Below are 14,421 nucleotides of genomic sequence, written 5' to 3'. Positions count from 1 at the left end.
TCTCTTTGGCTGGGTAACTTTATGCACCGAACCCAACTGACCGGGTCGATCAGTTGACTGTAAGGTTATGGAAGCCCCAAGAGTCTGCCAGACACCTCTCTGGGGCCACCGATGGAAATGATCAAAGCAGCAGATGTAGTGTAGCAAACAAGTCTTGTCCACTGAGATCTGCACAGCAAAGAAGGAAAGAGGAAGACAGTCAAACGAAGATCAAGTAGCAAGCCAGTAAGCATATAAGTATTAAACTATATATATAAAGGTGCCTTTTCGTACCGAGAAAGCTTCCCCCCCCCCCACCATGCCATTCCTTTTCCTTCTTTGATTTTCCCTTTTATTCTTTTCCATAAATAACGAGATCATTGCCCCGACGTCAGTAAGAGGGGCGCGGGGCGGGGGGGGGGGGGGGGGGGGGGGGGTTGAACGAAAGACAAAAAAAAAATAAATAAGAACCACCATAAAAAGAAGAAGACAGAAACAGCAACAGCCCACGCATCAACGGTGGGGTCCATTCTCTTGTCTTTAAATGGTTGACCAACCGTTAGTCTCCATGACCCCTGGCGTCGGGCGTGATCCATGGATTAGAATCTCTGCGGACCTAGCGAAACCAACGAGAGTAAGATGGTGGATCAGCATCAGGTGCACCTGGAGGAGGGTCACGATAGACACCGTGGCGGGTAATGATGTAGATGGAGATGAAGATCAGGGCCCTAGCGTGGTGGCGAAAAAAAAAAAAAAAAAAAAAGAACAGAAAGAAAGAACGAAACAGACTATGCACCAGTCCGGCAAGGCTCGGACTAGTTATACCGAGTGCCCCAGGCCCTGTTGATGACATCCCCATCATGGGCCATGGTTGGGTGATCCAGCATGGGTGAGACCACTTCGTTTGCGCCACTATGCATTAGAGATTGAATGCATTGAGCGATCAAAGCATTGTCTGAGGTGATCTTTTGACTTGCAATTGATTTGTCGAAAATCCCCACGGGTATATTCGCCACCCTCGAATTCATCCCTAGTAGTAGAAGTCTTGAGTGATGAGTCCCTCCCATTTGGCAGGCGCTGAAGCACACACTCCAGGGACTCCACAGGAACCACTTAAGATACAGAGAGAACTCAAAGCCCAGACGGAATGGGATACCGCCAATGACGAATGCTCGTGTTGAACAGTGGAGACGACCAAACCCAAAAAGCCAATGGGAGGAACCAGGCACTGTTTATTCATGAACTTGACATTCGGCCCGGTGCGTATCCGACTGTCTGGGCGTTGTGAGCGAATCCATTACTCAAAACTTAAAAAGATTCCCCTTTGTCACTCTCTACTCTCGACGCTCTGGTCATAACTGTCAAGAACTTCTGCTGGATCAGTCGATCCTTGGAAGAAAGAAAGAATCAATCATCGTATCCAGTCGATTCCATGTGGTTGATGAGGACCTCGGTATTGATGGTTGGGAAGCTTCGAGAGAACTCCTTCATCGACCCATGTCCGAGGAGATCAATGACATCATGGCGCGCCTTCTCTTTCCTCATTGGGTGATGACGATGTCAGTGGCTTCCCATCGGAGATTACACACGAACCCACTATTCCCTATCATCATGATGGAAAATATAAGCGATAGGAGATCAAATGCTGTCATTGCAAGCCAACCAAGGAGGGTCACACGAGAGAGCTACACATACTGAGATCATTCTCACTCCTCTTGTATATAGTCCCAAACAGACTGGTCCACATACAATCTGACTACTAGAATTATCTAGTCTACCAGACGGCGTAGGCGAATATATGTCAATTAATAGTAAATGGGTCGCAAAGCTCCCGCTGGCCGCTGGCCTCATCTATCCGTCGTCAACACCCGTACCAGCCCAGTCATAACGGATCATACCAAAGCAACAATTAATGGCAATCGTGAATTGCCAGCGTACAGATGAATTCGGGCACAAGCCGTTGGTTCAAAAAAAAGAAAATTGAAGAAGAAAATAAGAAGAAAAGCGTGACAAGGCTCGTAAAACTGAGAACATTTTGTCAGGCCAAAACATCCCTCGGCCTCCATGATATAATTTCAGTGCGAGTAGATCCGCAGCCCCTTGGGGAGAGGTGCAGCGGGATGATAAACGGCCAGGAACCAATTAAACGGCAACAGGAATGATAGAAGAGTATAAACAAGGGGGGAGAGGAGTATGGAGGGGGGTGCAGCATGGAGGCCGACGCAGGTCGAATCTGCAGAGCCGGCCGGCTGACCCTGGACAACAGTCAGCATCCTGAGGCTGCGAGGCATAGGCTGCGAGGCATCCAAGCCCCAGGATCTGACTAAGTATAATTATTATGATAGAATTTCACAAGATGAAGGGGAGACGAGGAGGAAGAGTGTGCGGATACGGTCAGATAAACCCATGTGGAGGTTTAGGCATCCCGGAACAGAGGCGTCGGCCGAACACTTATCGGTCAATGCCAAGGGAGGCAACCTTCCCTGCGAACCGGGCTCCGGCGCTCCCGCGTTTGTGTAATTTCTCACGCTCCTTGGTGTCCAAGGAGCTTGGTGCTTGCGATGAGGCGGGATTGTCATTCCCTGTCCCTCGAATAGTCGGCAGCGACCCGACTCCGTCGGCGGGAGATTTTCCAGAGCCAGATGCGGCAGGACTGGTAAAGGCAGCGACTCGTGCGGTCCGCTGGCTGAGATAGAGCTGTGCGGCGGATGAGAGGGGGATAGGTGGAGGATTGGATGGAATTTCCGCTCCATTTTGGACGAGGAGTTCGGCAATGGGGAATGGGATTGCTTTCACTGAAGGTGCAGTGGTAGGCCTAGACGGTGGAGTTGAGGCCGACGCCGGGGAAGCCGGATCGGCTGCGGCGAGAGCGAGGAAGACGGCATGTGTGCTACGTGAACGATCGGTCACATTCACATTTGCACCTAGGGCGATGCCATAGAGAACGCCTTGGATGTCATTCCGCTTAATTGACGCAAGGAGCGTCTCATCCGAGGACGAGAACCGTGACAACGGGGAAGGCAATTGTTGGACGTAGGCCCGATCGCTATATTTGGCGGTGATAAACCGGAGTCGCTGTTCCCGGGTAGAAGACGCAACGGGCTTCTGGGAGTGATCCAGTGTGGCCTCCCAGACCATATTGCTAACGCGGTTACCGATCTGCAGTAGAATCTCGACGATGTCGTTGGAGAAGGAATTCACATCCAGGGTGAGTGACCGAATCTTGGAGATATGCGTACCAAGAGAGCGATGGATACCACTGCACTCAATACACAAGACGATCCCCAGATTGATGGATACCCACTCAACCTTGGACACGGATCCGCAGTCGGCACACCAGTTGTTGCCTTGGTCGGCATCCCGGACAGTTTGCAGGAGCTGAGAGGGATTCTCCTCGAAATTGTTGTCATCACCGCGGACGTAACTTGGCCTCGCCCCTACTGTCGTGCGGCGAGTGACAGTATTGGTCTGTCCCGTCGGATTCGGATGCTGGCCCGAGTACGACGAGCTTTTCCCGGTTAAAACAGAACCAATATCACGACGGAGTGATGAGCTATCATTGCCAGACGAGATGGGTGGAGAAGACATGCCGCGGCCTTCGACGGCGCTTTGGAGGGCATTGTTGATCGCTCTGATCCAATTGGTCATATCCTCTCCAGAAGTCGCTTGGTAGATGCGTTTGTACTGGGGCGTGATCACTTCGAAACAAAACCGTCGCTCCGCATTCCGGGCCTCACGAACGGAGGCCATGCGCAAATCGATCGGATCCATATGTAAATCTAATTTCTGTTTCCAATTGCTGTATTCCGAGAGCTTCCCCTGGTCCAACACAATCCAGAATCTGCAAAGGATGAGCATCGCATGTCGGAGAGGAAGCGGGCAATGGTGGGGGGTGGGAAGTAGAAAGGACGGTTGTGGCTGTACTTACTTGTGCCACGCTTGTTTGTTGATGCCTTTGGGATCGATATGGGATCCTGGCCGGGACAGCGCCCATAGTAATCCTTCCTTCCTCTGTTGACCTAGCATATACTTAGTTTTCCCCACTTGAACTTTACCACGGACCACATGTTTTCCACCGCTGGGAATAACCTACCTGATGGATTGGCTGTTGACGGGACGGCGGAAGTCCCTGCCGAGGTGTTCATGGCTGACGTATTCGCTTGGGCAGACAATGAAGACGTATTGCTGTTCACATTCCGCAATTGCGATCCTGTGCTGTCTGCGCGGCCCAGTTCACCATCCGAATTCTGGTTCCCAGTACCGCTAGACACCGGCGCCGATGGGACATTCGCGGTCGTCAAGGAATCGGGCTCCATGTACGTGTTGCTACTCTTTTCGAGTGCGCGCCGCTTCTCTTCCCTTTCTGTCCTCTGAAACTGGAACTCCTTGTCGGCCTGGCCGACCTCATGGATCAGGGCATCAAGCTGCGGCGTCATCTCGTCCACCTGTTTGGCGGCCGTAAGGAAGCTCTGCGCCTGCGTGCTCGCGTATTTGGTAAGGTGCGACAGGACCTCCTGCTCCTTGCGGCCACCATGGAGGTCTTGCATGAATGACGAATAGTCAAAGCGTCTGAGTTCGAAATTCCGCCGTTTGGTCTGGTACTTCGAATCGCTTTCTGCGCGCTTCTTCTCCTTGAGCGAATCTTGACGCTGTCCGAGATAACGACTGACATAGGCGTAATAGTCCCTGCTTTCCTCTTCAAACTCCTTTTTCTTGGCCTCCGCCTGTTTGATGTCATTGTTATAGAGCTTTACTAATGGCTCAATGACAAGCCTTTGGAGCTGAACGTTGTTCATCCTTTCATAGTTCAGAATCTGCCGAGCGATCTTCTCGAAATAGTGATCAAGTGCGGGCTGAATGGCATTCGCATTAGATGACGACGCATCATTCAGTGCAGACAAGAACGCCTCCACGGCATCGTTACAGGCACTCTGGGCTTGCTGGGCGGCCTCTGCCTTTTTCAGGACCTTCTTCATTTTGGTGCGCATGTTCCCCGTCTTTTGCTCTAGTGCTTTCATGGTAGCCCGGAAAAGGGGGCCATCCTCAACCACACTCATGTCCTCCCCGGGCCGTGAATGGGGCAGGTCGACTTTCACTGGCTGCGGAGGCAGTATCGGCTGGGGAGGCTCGCTGGTGTCGGGCGATACCCCGGGAAGAACTTGAGTGCTAGACGTCGCATCGGCATCGCTGGAGTGGGAGAGAACCGATTGCGACGAGGGTATACGGTTTCGAGCCGGGAGAGTGATTTCTAGATTCGGCGAGGACATCTGAGGGCTCGGTAACGAGCGCACGGAGTTTTGCACCCAGAATGAAAAGTGCGCGAGTGTGTTGAGTCGGTTGGCTCTCTGATCATAGTCCAAGAGGCTGCAGCTATTCCTCCAGCCGCCCCCTTTCTCTTCCGTCGGCTTGGGAGCTTTCCACCTCCAGGTCCAATCAAACTGGACTGACGGGCTGCCATTTGTCGAGTAATCCCCTATCAGCTGGACATTGGAGTTGTTTTGCAGGTTTGGATTAGCATGGAACTCCCTAGTGATCAAATTATCCAGCTCTTTCGAGTTGGGGGCATGAGCGAACGTCAGCCCCGTGAGCGCGGTATCCGCCACCTCTGGCAGTGATGTCGAAACCCCGTTGACCGTGGAATTCGTCACATTTCCACTTTGTGTCTGCCTTAACACGAAGGTGAATTTGAACTCGAGGTCTTCTTCGTTGGACAGGCGTAAAAGGAATGTCGGCGTTTGGGCGGTCGGCGAGAGATCAGGATCCTGCGACAGAAGGGACAGGGTTAGTGGGACGATACCCTTTTTTTTTTTTTTCTTAATATTCCGCCCCCCTGATAGGATCGGTGGTCATACCTGAATGTACTCGATCGGACTCTCGTCGCCAACCTCCCGTTTGGCCGTGTACCTCGCTGCGGGGAATGCGTTCGGCGCGATATTTAGTAGAACTCGACCCCTCCCGTTCGTGACCACAACGGATGCGATCGTGCCTATTGCAAATGCAATGTATCAGTTCATTGCTCGCGACCAGGCGACAAAGGGTTTTGGGACGAAACCGCCCGGCGCGCTGGGCTGAGACATACACCTCGACTGGTCCTTGAAATAAAGATTCCCGGCGTCATCGACGCGACTACCGACAATCCCCATGGTGGAAAGAAAACTAAGGGTTTATTGAGTCACTGCTCAGAAGAGACAGTCCGGGGAGGAAACGGGAACAGGTGGAGGCAATCATCGACGGTTTGCGCGCCCACTGTCGGATAAGAAGAGGTGGGATTGGAAGGACGATAAGCGTAACGGGGGGGTGGTCATCCAGCATGCATCCGGGACCTGTAACTGCACAGTGCCGATGATGCGGGAATCGGATGAAGAAAACACGCAGGCGAGATCAAGTCCTGGTAGGAACAGATGATCTCCAGAGGAAAAGGAGGGCGAACGAGTAAAGGATATATTAAAAAAGAAAGAAAAATGCTGATTTGGGGGATCGTTATCTCAAAAGGCCCAACCACCGACCAGGTCGGAAAGACCAGAGACAATACCACTGGCTGGAGAGGAGATCGGACGGTGAAAGGGAGGTTGATGGGAGAAGAAAGGAGAGGAGTTTGGGGCGGGAAATGGTGGAGTGAGGGACAGGGTTAACTAGTTAGTAGGTTGGTGAACTGATGATTAAAGGTGGAGGAGGAGGAGAAGGAGGAGGAGAGGAGGAGAGGAGGAGGAGCAGCTAAACTACCTTAGTAGCTGGTCACCCGCGCGGTGGTAAAGTTACTAGTGAGGAGTGGGTAAGTATGGAGGTTGTCGCTGCCTCTACACAGGGTAAAGAATAGATATTGAATTCGATCTCGAGTCGCCATGAAGTTGAGGAGTATCTCATGATTGATTTCTTGGTTGTTCAAATCCTACTGATCGGTTTGTTTCCGGACACGTGCGGCGGAAGAATGCAGGGAATTGCCGTCCCTGTCCCGATCAAGGACTGATCAATCATCTACAATCTCTACAATAGTCCTTTCGGCTACGGAGTACTGATGATGGGATTTAATGTACTACGACGGCTAATACGTGGTATATGATATGCCACCTGCTAGGCGATGATTGACAGACCGGAGGGTTACATCGCCGTCATTCGAATCTCCTTGGAAAGATCGTGACCGTAGTCGCTGACTACTTAAACTATTACTTAGCTTGTTTGGCATGACCCGTCCGTTAATAGGATGCTCATTGATCATTCGTTGGCTCGTTTGATCCAGTAAAAAAAAAACTGTGGATGGTATCATGGTTGGTCACAATCTTACACGGAGTACCCGAGGATAGTTCGCTTCGTCTTGAAAGTTTGCTGATCGAGACGATCACCAGGAGACAGGCAGAAGGGATAATTATGGTAAGAATGACAGTAACAATAAGTGGATAACCACGCAGGATAAACACGCCCCAATGCAGGCATGGTAGGATATTACGGTCGCTAGGAAATTCCCAGGACCATGCACAATAACACCAAGGAAGGGCCACGGTGACAAGAAGTAAAAGAAGAAATAAAATAAAAAATAAAATAAAAATAAGAGGAGGAATGAGAGTAAAGAAGATCATGAAGAAGACAAATAAGGAGGAGGAGGAGAAAAATAAAATTAAAGATGGTGGAGAAGAAGAGGAAGAAGAAGAATGGCAGGAAGGATGGGAAAAGTCGCTTCGACAGTATCCGGAGATACAACCAGGCGCGGTGTTGCCAGCAGCAAGCCTATTAACCCCACGAAACGACATGTCGGTGTTAATGTCAAGGTTCAACTACTATTATAACCAGCAGCTCGTTCGTCAACGGTGGTATTTTTCCCAAGCGTCAAAGGCGCCTCGCGATCCCTTCGAACAGGTGCGTGCTGATTTCCCGGGTAGGCGCTCGAATTGCCAGCGCTCTTCGCCCGATACTCGTCGGCTTGGGCCCACTTCATCATTTGACCTTTCACATCGCGCATGTCATGTACCTTTTGAGAAAATTCCCCTCGCTTTTTGGTCCGGAGGCCACTGCGTTCGTCCAGCTCTTCTTCGTCAGAACTCGAGATGGAAAGCGACGAAGTGCTGCTTTGCTGGAGGAAAGTCATATGTCCGCTCTCGCTCTTCTTGAACTCTCTCTGCTCATCCTTCAATTCTGCCATCCGTTCGGCGTCGTCCTGACAATCCAGAGTGGTGACGTGGAGGCCAGGGAAGTTCGCGGAAATGAACTGTTTGAGCAAATGAAGGCACTGGCCATTCGGTCGGTAGGTCCCGCTGTCGTTGTCGATGTAGAGTTCATAATCGTCCGGATCTGTGGAGACTTCGGGAGATTCTGGCGATTCCTCCACGGGGATTTCGGTCTCCGAGATTGGTGACGCAGCGGATTGGTGCTTCTGGCGGTTCTTGCGCCGACGAAGGAAAAACTCCCCCGAATACGCGATGTAGATGGACACATTGCTATGCATGGTGTGCTTGCTTAGCAAGTCGACCCCGAACTCCTTTCCGGTCTCGGTGAAGCGAAACTGGGCATCGAGAGTGAGGACATAGGTGAAGATCCGACCACCTTGCGCATATTGGACAAATTCTAGGAACTTCTGAGTAAGCTCAGTACACGGCGACGGCAATTGATCATGGAGTGTCGTCCTATCGAAATTGTATATCCGTTGGTGCTGGTGGTGCAGAGCCCGATTGAGGATCCGCCCTCGTAGACTCTGCGACGTGAACATGCCCGCAACAAATGGTCTGAATTCGACATAACGATGGTACAGCTCCGAGGGAACAGGTCCCCTCAGCTGAATCTGAATCGCCTGGAAACTATACGGACGTTAGAGGGAGGGTCGATCTTAAATTTTGGTTTTTTTTTTTTTTTTTTTTTTTTTTGTCCGGGAAGGAGAACCCACTTATAGCGAGAGACATTCTTCTGACCGTTATGGTTCTGAAGTTCATCTTTGGTCCCCGTCAATCTTCCGATCATGGGCGAGAAATGCTTGAACCAGTAGTTCGGTCCCAGCGTGTACATTTGGGCTCCTTCGGTCCCCGGAGTTCTCCCTAGATACTCCACGCTCACCACGACGTGGGAACCAACATCCAGGCGTCCCGAAGCCAGAGCGGCGATATTCCCGAAGAGATACACGCGTTTGCTGCCTGAACGTTTCTTGACCTTGAAGGTTTGCTCATGGATCCCAGACCAGCCCTCGCCGATCGAACCCACGTCGACGTAGGCATTGCCTAGCTTATCATCGTGATCCGCCGCATCCTCATCAAACACACAGCAGCGAAGCTTAAATCCCGAAGAGGGGACATTGGCGACAATCCACTCGCTGTCCCAAACAGGATCTCTGTTTTTGCGTACCGTAGGCGTGCGAAAGGTGAGGATTGGGTCCTGTTTATGCCGCTGAGGGAGGTCCACCATCATTTGGGCCAGGATGTAAGGGTCCGAGGTGAAACGGCCAAAATCCGCACACGGGAGGTTGATCCCGCGATGAAAGGTAAATTTGAGGGTGTGTCCTGCAGGCGCGTGGGGAAACGGGGTGCTATCAAATCCACCTGCGGGTTCGTGTTGCGCCCCGTCGCTATGCAAAGCAGCTTTCATAGTGGCTGCCTGGTCCTGTAGTTGCTCGGTCTTGTCATGAATTTTCGGCGCATACTTGTCAACATGATGCTGCGGCCGTCCCTGGGGGTGTATTTCTTCCATGAGGGGCTGTCTTGTATCGTTGTTGCCGTCCGGGTGTTGTTGTTGTTGTTGTTGCCACCAGCGCTGGGGTGGGTGGATCAGCAGCGGACGCAGGAGGGATGCAGGTCACCTCACGCCAAAAGACCTAACACGGGGGAAGTCCACGGGAGTAAAAGTTGACTGATCCTCGAGATGACAGCCAAAACATAAAGTAGGATAATGAAACAATGGCGTGCGCCCCTTCTTCATAAAGGAATAAAATAAACATTAACCGACAAACAAAATAATAAAAATAAAAATAAAGGAAAAGGGAAACCAAACTTTAAAAAAAAAAAAAGAGGTTGCCTTGGGAGGTCGCGCAACTAGGGGAAGTTGCGGAACTTGTGGGCGGGAGGGTCCACGGGGGGTTGATTGTTAGTGAGTTTAGTTCAGGCTGACTTATGACGAGGTTAAGCTTTCGGCCGATCCAGTTCTTCACCCCGCTCGGATCCGTGCAAGCCCCGGCTTTTATAAGGCTGATACGGGAAGAACCAGAGGAAAGGACGAGAGATATTAGGTTATTGCTGGTGGTAGATAGGAGTCTCGGATCTGAAAAGAAGGGGAGGGATAAACAAGGGTTGGTTGAAGGATTATTTACATTCTTAGGCAACTGAAATACCAGCTAGGCTCCAGGATTAAAAAACTATCGACTGACCTGTATGCCGCATATCCGGGTGCATGGAGGCTTGGCCGACATCATCATCCCCGTAGGGCTGACATGCAACAATGCATGAAGGGAAAAACGGAAAATGATTCGATACGGAGACACCACCTGAAGATAAGGCAAAGAAGAGAGATGCAGTGGGACATTACCAGGGATGATCGGATTCTCCGATTTAGATTGCCGTAGAATAAGAACGAAATGGAAGTGGAGAAAGGTACTCTGACATTCAGAAATTAAATGATAGTGGCTGCAAATCAGATAGTTCGCTTATAGGACCTTTGAAAAACGGTCTAGTTTGCGACCAACGTCTTCCCGTCCAGAGGGTAAATCGACGAAGTCCAGTAAATCATGACCCCCGAAACAGGAACTGCATATCTTCCGGGGTAAGCTTCTCCAAAGCTTCGCCCTGGTCTTTATTGATCGTCCCGTTGATTAAGTTTGCCTTCTTTTCCTGCAACAAGACAATGCGAGACTCGACCGAATCCTCGATACACAGTCGGGTAATCACACATGGGCGTCGTTGGCCGATACGGTGACATCGATCAGCACTCTGCCATTCAGCGGCGGGGTTCCACCACCTAAACCAGAGGTTAGCCATTAAACTCATATGCTGTGGGGGAATTGAGGGAGTCGAGGGGGACGAACGGATCCACGATGAAAACTCTCGACGCCTCAGTCAGATTCAGAGCGACACCTCCCGCTTTGAGAGAGACCAAAAACACCTCCACATCCACATTCTTCATGAAGTAATCAATTGATTTTTGACGCTGGGCAGGTGTCATGGTTCCGTCCAGCATAACGGTATTAAAACCAGCACGTCGCAAACGCCACTCCACAAGTTGCAGCATAGATGTGAACTGGGAGAACACGATGGACTTGTGTGTTTGCTTTTTGCTCCTCAGCTTGAACAGCTCGTAAACAAGCAGCTCGATTTTGGTCGACGAGGTCCAGTTCTCCATTCGGATGCGATTGATGATAGAGTTCTTCTTAATGTGCTCTTCTTCCTGCTCAATATCAGGCTGCTCAAAGTCAATCGAGAGGGGAATATGACACCGAGGGCAATCGATGATCGTGTCTTCTTGGAATGATTGAATGTAATCCTTGGCGCATCGCCTACAGAACTCATGACGGCAGCGAGAACGGATAGCTTCCTCTGCAGGCTCATCGCAGATGCTGCAGACAAGGACGTTCTGCCCACTTTCGCCGTGTTTCTTCAAGATCAAATCCGGATGGTTTGCAACTTGCCGCATTTGCATGATGAGTCCGAAAATATTCGCATAATTGTTCAGCATCACGCCACGGCTGACGTAAGTATCAAACTGTCTGCTAGAATTGGTCATGATACTCTGAGAGAAATCGCGTTCGATTTCCCCAAAGAATTCATTGTGCAAGACGACACTTGGAACCGGTAGTCAGCTTGAGCTCCAGTGAATCGTACCAGTACCACTCACCGCTTAGGGGGAAGCTCCATCGAAGCAGTGTGGTCGCGTTTGACCCGCCGAAGCATGATTCGGTCTGTAATAAGGCGGAGTTTAGACAAAGCTTCCTTCCGAGGTATCGCGTCGTCACTTTCGGTAACTATTGGAAGTTAGAACCGCTACCATGAGGCTGGAATGAGTACTAACTAGGGTTGAGAATCTCCTGATTGAACACTGATACATGACTAAAACCACTATTGAAAGTGTCAGTAACAAGAAAGACGCTTGAGAATATTCAACGGCACTGTACCTATGTTTGCATTTGGTGCAGCGCTTCTCTGCATCCTGTGACCAGTGTAGCTCCTTGCATTGACACTGCTTACAGAAATAGCAAGCAAATGGGCGGACTTCAAGGAAACGCAACAGAGAGAAAAACTCTCCGATCCTGTTCTGAACGGGGGTTCCCGAAAGGCACCACTTGAAGTTTGCCTTTAAGGCGAAACACGCACGGGCAACACTTGTAGTGCGTTGCTGGAAACATCAGCGCATAATCCTTACGGAAGACTGCAAAGAAATGAGAACACACCTTAATGCTGTGGGCTTCATCTAGGATAAGGCGGTGATAGTGTATGGAATGGATGATACCTTTTTTGGATATCGTTAGCCCCATAGGCTTGAATATCGGGGAGGTTCACTTACTATCCTCTTTCACGATTCCGTCGTGGCGATTCCACCCTTTCCACTGCTTTCGATGGATCGATTCAAGGCCAGAGTCTGTATACAGAGTTAGACGATAAACGCTAATATCAGTCAAGACGCAGCCCTACAAGATATCATGATAACATCGTATTCTTGGAGATCTTTCTTTGTAAGTCCTTTGAGCTTGGAGTTTGAATTGTGATACACGAGTACTTTCAATTGACCACTTGTGTATTCCTGGTAATCCGTTAGAATGGTGTCAAATATTGATTTGCATAGAACGAACCTTGATCTCAGACTGCCATTGCATCAAAGCAACAGGTGGAACAACCACAAGCGACGGGTTTTTAGCGGGATAATCAGACATGAGGAGGGAGACCGCCTGTATCGTCTTCCCCATGCCCATTTCATCACCCAGTAATCCACCCTTGTAGTGTGACTGCTCTTGCCGGATCATCCAGTTTAACCCTTCAAGCTGAAATGACTTGAGACTTCTTGATATGCCTGGAGGTTGTTCCGCGGCCACTGGCGCTATAGGAGGGGAATTTCTTAAATCATCCCACATGCTGACAACACAAGGGTGTTGCTTCTCGAGCTTTTTGCGTTCCCTAAATGCCTATGGACCAATCAGCGATGGGATCCGTAGAACGAACGATGGCATTACTTACACGACGGCTCATCCACGCCTCCGCAGGGGTCCGGGGTAGATTGTCAATATTCGAGCGTACTCGAGTTTGAGTCTGACCACGAGATCTGGGACGCACAGCGGAACGAATTCTCGACGTTCTCTGGGACGCTAGCGGGACATCCTCGTCTGTTGCAGATGCAGAGCTGATTGAATCAGAACCCGCATCACTCTCATTATGATAGTCCTGTTCATCCTCAGAACTATCTCCCATGTGAGGTTTCAGCTCCCTATAACTTGAGGGTCCAGGGTTGGGCAGGGATTGGAGGGAGCTCCTAGTCTTGCGAGTTGGCTGCCATTCGGTGAAGTCGTTGTCATCCACATCATCGTTGAGTGTGAGATCCGTCAAGTCACTCTCTTCTTCGGCAGAGTCACTAATTTCAGGAACTTTTCGGCGTTTTGTAGATGTCTTTTGGTACTCTTCTGCCTGAAGGGCAGCAGCAATGGCCTCATCGGACTGCTGGAGTGGGGTTGAGTCGCCGGATGTCGTGGCTCTGGTCCTTTTCCTCCCTCCCCCCGTATTGATTGCCAGTGTGCTGGAGCGTAATTCCCGAGCCCGAGCTGCAGCACTGATTCTCTTCTTCGGGTTCGCGGCATCCTGTTCAGCGGGGGTTGGGGCGACACTGGTGGCTGGAGTAGTATATCCATTGGTTCCATCGGCAGAGGTATTGTCAACGATAGAGGACGACGGGGACCGGGTTAGGCTAGGACCAGGAGAGTAATTCTTCGTCGGGATAGCGACCTCTATAGCAGGCATTTTAATATTCCGAGGGGCACGTAGTTCCTCGGCGTGAGGCAAGCCGTTCCCCGTATCGTCGACCGACACATCAATCTGGGCTGATCGTGCCAGTCTCGCGGAGGTGCGTCTCGGAAACGACGATGGGCTATCTAGAGATGGGTCTTCGATTTCATTAGCAACTCTAGAACAAAGGACTGGGAGGCCAAGGAAGAGTATTCACCTGATGCCGAATCACGACTCGGCTTCGGTGCAAGCATCCTGGCCATTATTATTATTATTATTTTATTTTTTTTGAAATCAGGAAATCTTATTCCTCCAGAGCAAAGACATTGACGATATGGCCTTCATCCAAAGCACCAGCCAGCTCTGTGGAAGTTCCTGTTGTGGCGAGGTGGCGAGGTTGATGTGGGTTCTGCGATGCAGGAACGGATGCCTGGCCCCTTACGGATATGGGGACGAGTGAAAGTCTGGAAAAGAAAGAAAATTCCTCAAGCTGGCCCTGAAAACACCCGGACCACCTCTCAGAGGATTTAAGCAAGGTGCTTGGTTGATA

General features: G+C 50.6%; 3 protein-coding genes across 3 annotated transcripts; all 3 read right to left on the bottom strand.

The window, feature by feature from the left end:
* Window positions 1–1,741: 1,741 nt before the first annotated feature.
* On the bottom strand, window positions 1,742–6,791 carry BDW47DRAFT_108280 (putative ARF GTPase activator (Csx2)). Its single transcript, XM_024813205.1, has 5 exons — window positions 6,059–6,791; window positions 5,832–5,965; window positions 4,073–5,741; window positions 3,908–3,998; window positions 1,742–3,820 (listed from the first exon to the last, which is right to left on the bottom strand). The coding sequence occupies exons 1-5, from the start codon at window positions 6,120–6,122 to the stop codon at window positions 2,431–2,433; spliced, it is 3,348 nt and encodes a 1,115-aa protein (XP_024670710.1). The 5' UTR covers window positions 6,123–6,791; the 3' UTR covers window positions 1,742–2,430.
* A 374-nt stretch (window positions 6,792–7,165) lies between these two features.
* On the bottom strand, window positions 7,166–10,229 carry BDW47DRAFT_108278 (C2 domain protein). The gene is made up of 2 exons (XM_024813204.1): window positions 8,852–10,229; window positions 7,166–8,765 (listed from the first exon to the last, which is right to left on the bottom strand). The coding sequence occupies exons 1-2, from the start codon at window positions 9,643–9,645 to the stop codon at window positions 7,745–7,747; spliced, it is 1,815 nt and encodes a 604-aa protein (XP_024670709.1). The 5' UTR covers window positions 9,646–10,229; the 3' UTR covers window positions 7,166–7,744.
* A 297-nt stretch (window positions 10,230–10,526) lies between these two features.
* BDW47DRAFT_108276 (DNA repair protein RAD16) lies at window positions 10,527–14,421 on the bottom strand. The gene is made up of 11 exons (XM_024813203.1): window positions 14,089–14,421; window positions 13,113–14,029; window positions 12,731–13,060; window positions 12,573–12,681; window positions 12,445–12,519; window positions 12,332–12,390; window positions 12,056–12,276; window positions 11,953–11,999; window positions 11,779–11,905; window positions 10,973–11,725; window positions 10,527–10,905 (listed from the first exon to the last, which is right to left on the bottom strand). Exons 1-11 carry the CDS (start codon window positions 14,132–14,134, stop codon window positions 10,674–10,676), a joined length of 2,916 nt encoding a protein of 971 aa, XP_024670708.1. The 5' UTR covers window positions 14,135–14,421; the 3' UTR covers window positions 10,527–10,673.

The sequence above is a fragment of the Aspergillus candidus genome, assembly GCF_002847045.1.
Source record: "Aspergillus candidus strain CBS 102.13 unplaced genomic scaffold BDW47scaffold_33, whole genome shotgun sequence".
Classification (NCBI taxonomy): domain Eukaryota; kingdom Fungi; phylum Ascomycota; class Eurotiomycetes; order Eurotiales; family Aspergillaceae; genus Aspergillus; species Aspergillus candidus.
This window is presented reverse-complemented; position numbering and strand designations above follow the sequence as displayed.

Bases quoted from the DNA above. Each gene is read 5' to 3' on its own strand.
- BDW47DRAFT_108280 (XM_024813205.1), bottom strand. From the start codon at position 6,122: ATGGGGATTGTCGGTAGTCGCGTCGATGACGCCGGGAATCTTTATTTC. The intron at 5,742-5,831 runs GTATGACCACCG...CTTCTGTCGCAG, and splicing joins GTCCGATCGAGTACATTCAG to GATCCTGATCTCTCGCCGAC. The intron at 3,999-4,072 runs GTAGGTTATTCC...AGTATATGCTAG, and splicing joins GTCAACAGCCAATCCATCAG to GTCAACAGAGGAAGGAAGGA.
- BDW47DRAFT_108278 (XM_024813204.1), bottom strand. From the start codon at position 9,645: ATGGAAGAAATACACCCCCAGGGACGGCCGCAGCATCATGTTGACAAG. The intron at 8,766-8,851 runs GTGGGTTCTCCT...ACGTCCGTATAG, and splicing joins AAGAATGTCTCTCGCTATAA to TTTCCAGGCGATTCAGATTC.
- BDW47DRAFT_108276 (XM_024813203.1), bottom strand. From the start codon at position 14,134: ATGGCCAGGATGCTTGCACCGAAGCCGAGTCGTGATTCGGCATCAG. The intron at 12,000-12,055 runs GTACAGTGCCGT...CACTTTCAATAG, and splicing joins TGCACCAAATGCAAACATAG to TGGTTTTAGTCATGTATCAG. The intron at 11,906-11,952 runs GTTAGTACTCAT...AACTTCCAATAG, and splicing joins TCAGGAGATTCTCAACCCTA to TTACCGAAAGTGACGACGCG.